Source organism: Muntiacus reevesi, chromosome 10, assembly GCF_963930625.1.
Source record: "Muntiacus reevesi chromosome 10, mMunRee1.1, whole genome shotgun sequence".
Lineage (NCBI taxonomy): Eukaryota > Metazoa > Chordata > Mammalia > Artiodactyla > Cervidae > Muntiacus > Muntiacus reevesi.
Genome location: NC_089258.1, coordinates 61,283,072 through 61,289,071, shown reverse-complemented (window position 1 = coordinate 61,289,071; position 6,000 = coordinate 61,283,072). Strand labels below are relative to the sequence as shown.

Genomic DNA, 6,000 nt, shown 5'->3' with positions numbered 1-6,000 from the left:
CCCAAACTTTCTCCTAAAATCTGTGTTCTTCCTCCTGAAACCGAATCCTCCAGCTGCGGCGTCCCAGGCGCCCGCCCCTCGCCCGCCGCCTCCCCTGGCGCCCCTGCCCTCGTCCTGCGCTGTCCGCGCGCCTCCGACCCGCGGTCTCCAGCGCCTCGGCCCCGACCCCTCGCCCCGAAGATGAAGATTTGGTTGCTGCTGGGTCTTCTGCTGATGCATGAAGCCCTGGAAGATGGTGAGTGACTCAGGGTGGGCGGCATCCCGACTTGTGCCCCGACTTTACCCCGGGTCCCCCAGCCCCCGTCGTCCTGCTGGTCTTCCTTCCGGCTCTGGAGTCACTCCCTGCCCCGTGCACCTGCCCCCCTCCTAGGAGGGTCCCCTTATCTCCCTCTCTCCACCCTCCTCGGAGCCCCTGGAACAGTGGCAGCTGGCCCGACCCCTTAGAATCCCCACCAAAACGGCTCCAGCGCTGCTGAAAAGCTCCGGGCAGCGGGCAAGCCGCACATCCCCGGGCAGCGCCTGGTCCAGCCCCCAGTGTCAACGTGTCGGTCTGGGAGGTGGCGCAGGGCGGCTGATTGCTTCCAACGCGCGCGCAGCGTTCGCCCCGGGATTTTCTGCTGGTGAGGCGGGGTGCCACCCACGCTGAGCCTTTTGCAAAAATCGAAGGGTCCTCCTCGACCATCTGCAGTCCTAGATGCGTTTCCTATACCAACGTGAGCTTAAATCCTGCAAGACGTGCCTAAGTTTTACAACAGATATTTCTGGGTATCAAACCTTTCCCAAACGTCTCAAAAACCCACAGCTGTTATGCTTTTGATCTGATTGGAGGGGAGGAGATGAAGCAAATGGGTTTTTGGACAGCACATGGGGGTCCTTGTGCTGCTGCGCTTTTTTGAATGTGTGCCTGTTCTGAGCCCACGCTGTTGTGTAGACCCACAACTACAGGGCCAGACTTTGTGTGTGTGCGTTGTTGGGAAAGATTGAAGGCAGGAGGAGAGCAGAGGACAGAGGATGAGATGGTTGGATGGCATCACCGACTAGATGGACATGAGTTTGAGGAAGCTCCAGGAGTTGGTGATGGACAGGGAAGCCTGGTGTGCTGCAGTCCTTGGGGTCGCAAAGAGTCGGACACGACTGAGGGACTGAACTACTGAACTGATCATTATGTTTCTCCATCTGTTATCTATGGTTCTGCTGGCATTTAATTGTTTTGGAAGCACCATTGTTTTTTGATTGGAGTTACACACTATATTTTGAATCGGTACATCCTGGTATCCTGAAATTGCCCTTGGAATTCTGCTCTGCAGTCACTATTTTTGCTAGTTTGGGTTGAAAAGCAGCTTTTATGGTTATGCAACCTTTGGCTGGAGCCAGCTCACCCTAGCTCACATTTTATGCACTACTCAGTCCAGACCAATTCCTTTCTTTCCCCGTGACTGTGGAAACACTTGCCAGAAAATACCACACTTTGGTTTGCAAAGTCTAAAATGGTTGTGGACTTGAAGTTGAATGTGAAGCTCCTTAAGCCTAAAGCCTGACTGGATAAAGATTAGGCAGAGCTTCTCTGCTGGGGTGGGGCAGCGGTGGGGGAACAGTCCTCTTTGCCTACAGATCAGTTGGCCTGAGTAAAATGTAATATTAAATTGCTCCTGCCAGGTCCTTGCCTGTGATCACTGAAGCGATGGGAATGCAGTATTTGGTATCACTTTTTGAATAGGGCAGGAGATGGTCAGACAAAATAATTTCAAATGGCCCATTCACTGGGTTACATGTTCACCCAAGATGCCTGCTGCAGAGGCTGGGCAGGCTGGGTCAGCCACTGATTCCTGAATCTGTCCTGGCCCAGACCATGATTACAAATAGCTGCTTGAATCTGTTAGCATCCATTTAAATCAAATGTAAGTCATACAAGCAATATAGATTTATGAGACAATCAGAAAAAAATGGAACACAGACTGAATATTTTATAAGAAATAGCTGATAGGTTTTAGGTGTGATGATAGCACGGTGGCTTTGTTTTTAAAAGTAAATATAGTATAAACTACTTACGAATAAAATGTTGAACACATTATTTTTAGGGAGTCCAGGGAAAGATTTATTTTCACATACCTAATATGAAGGCATATATGTATACAAAGAGGAAATGTACAGTAGTTTTTATCTTAGGATTTCACTTCTGTTCGGTGTCTTTGTTTTCCATCTTTTTGGTCATGAGAACTGAATGAATTTCACCTGTTTCTAGACTGGAACATTTAGCTATCCCTGTTTTAAAGTACTAGTATTTGTCACGCCATAGATATGTCATTAGTTTTGGCTCAAGGGAAAAACTGACGAAATTCCTGAAAATATGGACTGTGAAAAATCTTGATGTGCTGTTTCATTTCTTGAAAATAAAATACAAGTCAGTAAATATTTCAATGTAATGATTTCTATGTTAATGAGTAATTTTTGCTAATCATAAAAATCTGGGAAGCATAGAGATACACAAAAAGAGAAAAATGCATCATTTCTTTTTTTTGGCTTTTTTCCCCTATTTTAATGCATATTTACATTGTTGTTGTTTAGTCACTAAGTCGTGTCTGACTTTTGTGATCCCATGGACTATAGCGCACCAGCCTCCTCTGTCCATGTGATTTCCCAGGCAAGAATACGAGAGTGGGTTGCCATTTCCTCCTCCAGAGGATCGTCCTGACCCAGGGATCGAACCCAGGTCTCCTGCATTGGTCCTTTAATTTTGGACACATAGTTAGAAAAGTAAGTCTGCTTCTGTAAAGTATGTAAGTTTCTCTAAACCTTTACATTTTCTCAAGTTTGAGTTATCGTGAGGCTGGCTGGGACCAGGGACAGGTCAGTGAGTGTGGCCTGGGTGGGCAGTCCTTCTGGCGCCAGCCTCTGATTGACTCGGGGTATGGTGCATTACTAGGTCAACCCAGAGTACAAGCTTCAGGCACAGGCCCTTGACTCAGCTTCTCCCACTGCCTTTCGGTCTGGCTGATCGCTTCTAGGAGAGGCTTTCCAGTAGTAAAAGGATTCCCTGTAAGCGTTTAGTGGGTATACATCTGCTCTAACCCAGCTAGGCTGGCCTGGCCTAATTCTAAAATGCTTTAGGGACTTCCCTGGTGATCCAGTGATTGCAACTCCCCCTCCAATGCAGGGGGTGAGGGCTCTATCTATCCATGGGCAGGGAGCCAAGATCCCACATGCCTCGGGTCAAAAGAATAGCCAAAGCATAAAACAGCAGCAATATTGTAACTAGTTCAATAGACTTTAAAAAATAATAATAAACTTTTAAAACACTTTAAGTTTTTAGAAGTAATGTTATTTCTTCTCATGAAGACTAGGAGCTGGAAGGGCGTGTCCCTTTTGTAACATCGAGCGTGAAGCATGAAACAGTTAGATGACAGCCCTGGGATTTTACTGAGAGCTCGCTGTGGCTCAGGGTACCCGATTTTCAGTATTTGTATGGAGTAGGTGCCATGGTGTTTATTGATACGGTGCTGCTATTTTTACATTAAAGAGTACAAAATCACAGGTACTTAGCAACTTTTGATATCTGCATATCTTATCCAATATTGGGAGAAAATAATGAAATATAAATATTATTTAAAAATATGCAGTCTTGTCAATCTCATGCCAGACCCTCGATCGATTCTAATACGATCTTCAGTCTAACATGGGTTTATTTTTGGTCCTGTGAAGATCCTCTTTCTGGGAAAACTAAAGAGATTGTTTATAATGTGAGGGCAGTACAGCCAGATCGCTAAGAAAGTTAGGGGACCAACATGGACAATGATTATCTAACCAGGACTCTACCACTTTTGTGACTCAGTTTATTCCTTGGGAAAAGAGTGAAATCTAGTTCAAAAAGCCTTATAATGAAAAAAGAATCATAAAAACTCTCATTGTTTATGAGTGCAAATAATGAATGTTTCGAAGCATTTAGGATCTTAGCTTACACGTTTAACATCCAAAATCATCTCTGATACTTAGAGATAAAAAAGAGATGTTTAATTTTCTTCATCATGACTCTAAGTGAATGGACATTCCTCACACTTTGTACACCCTTCTTTTAAAAAAAAATTTTTTTTTATTTTGTATTAGGGTATAGTCGATTAGCAATGTTGTGATAGTTTCAGGCGGACAGCAAAGGAACTCAGCCATACACATCCACGTATCCATTCTCCCCCGAACGCCCCTCCCAGCCAGGCTGCCACATAACATTGAGCAGCGTTCCCTGTGCTTCGCAGTAGGACCTCATTGGTTATCCATTGTAAACATGGCAGTGTGTTGTACACCTTTCTATTAAAATCATTCTTTTGGGTGTTTATTTATGGATCTGTTTCTCTGATGGAATAAACTCATTGAGGCCAGGGGAAAAAAAGAGCGGAGTTTGGGGGCAACAGAGAGTCTGTGCTGTGTGCCGGCCAGAGCCGCAGGAGGTGCTCGGGGACGGATGGCTGTCCCTGGGCAAGGCTGTGAAACCTTTACCTAGAGGGGCTCGCTGTCTAATGGAGAGGACGGGTCATCAAGAAAAGGTAACATTTCAGAAGCCGACAGTGGATGCGAAGAATCTGCGATCAGGGTGTTTTAGTTCCCTAGAATTGCTGTACCAGAGCAAGAACTAAGATACTCCAAGTTCATCCTCACCCAATTCTAGGGGCTGGATGTATGAAGTCAGGGTGCCAGGAGGGCCATGCCGCCCCTGAGACCCTGGGTCAAAGCCTTCCTTGCCTCCGCTGAGCTTTGGCTGTGGCTGGTGATCCTTAGCATTCCTTGGCTTGCAGCCACGTCACCCTAATCTCTGGTAATCACCTAATCGCTGTCACATGGCCTGTCCCTCTGTGTCTTCGTCTGGCATCTTCCTCTGTGTGTGGGTCTCTTCTTATAAGGACACTGACATTTTGGATTAGATTTTGGTCCTAATGGTCTCGTCCTAATTGATAAGGTCTGCAAAGATCCTACAGCCTAATAAGGTCACATTCACTGATACCGGGGGCTAGGACTTCAGTTTTATCTTTCTGGGAACACAGTTCACCCTGTAAGATGCGGGAAGAGGATGGGGAGGGCTGCGGAGGGCAGTGCGGGTAGGAGGGTCAGAGGCCGGCTGAGAGGGCAGAAGCAGGGGCTGCACGTCTGAAAGAAGAGCCCTGAAGCCAAGGGCAGGGGGAGTGGGTGTCCCGGTAGCCAGTGTGGCTGAAGGATGTGAGGTGTAAGCCGCCTTGTAGGGCTTTATTCTAAATTAGATGAAAGTCACTGGAGGGTCTCCAGTGGAGGATTTGTGGTCTGATTTATATTTTCAAGGGTTGGTGTGCTTAGGTAGAAATCAGGAGCCTGCGTAGGCGGCTGTTTTAATAGTCTAGGTGAAAGTAACCTGAAACTGGGCGGTTGCCATGGATGCAGGGAGGAGAGCCTGGGTTCGGGGTCTATCCTGAGGGCAAAGCCCAGGGGATTCACTGCTGGACTGGGGGTGGCTTCAGACAGAAAGAAGAGAATCGTGTTTGACTCAGAGGTTTCCATCCTGAGCCACTGGGTGAATAGAGTTGCCATTTACTGATAAAGGGACGCTGGGGGAGGAGCCGACTTGAAACGGCATCTGGAGGTCAGCGCGGACACGTCCAGTTTGAGACACCTGCTAGCCTTCCAAGTGGCAGTGCGGAGTAAGTGGTGGAATATTCAGATCTGGGTCTAGAGGCGAAGTGAGGACAGGAACAAGGGAGCTCTCAGGATAGGAATGCTTTCAGTGCCGAGGGGACCGGGCGAGGCTGCTTGGAGATGGAGTGTCATTAGAGATGGGGAGGAGTTGTGAGGGTTCGGCCCTTTAGACTCAGATCAGGCAGAAAAGGAAGATGTTCTTTGTTTAAGAATGTGTGTTCACCTCTCTCACATACCTGCTGTTCCTGAAACGTTTGCAGTTAAGTTACAGGCAACTTGGCACTTCTCTCCTACATATTTCAGCATGTGTCTCCTAGAAGCCAGGACATTCTTCTACTTGTTCACGTT

The 6,000-nt window shown here is 47.1% G+C and overlaps 1 protein-coding gene across 1 annotated transcript in view; it reads left to right on the top strand.

Moving 5' to 3' along the window:
• Positions 1 to 6,000, top strand: part of PDGFRL (platelet derived growth factor receptor like) — a 77,715-nt gene continuing 71,715 nt past the window's right edge. The window contains exon 1 of the mRNA XM_065901482.1: positions 1 to 235. Coding sequence (XP_065757554.1) covers positions 181 to 235 — 55 coding nt within the window. The 5' untranslated portion in view covers positions 1 to 180. The remainder of the gene's footprint in view (positions 236 to 6,000) is intronic.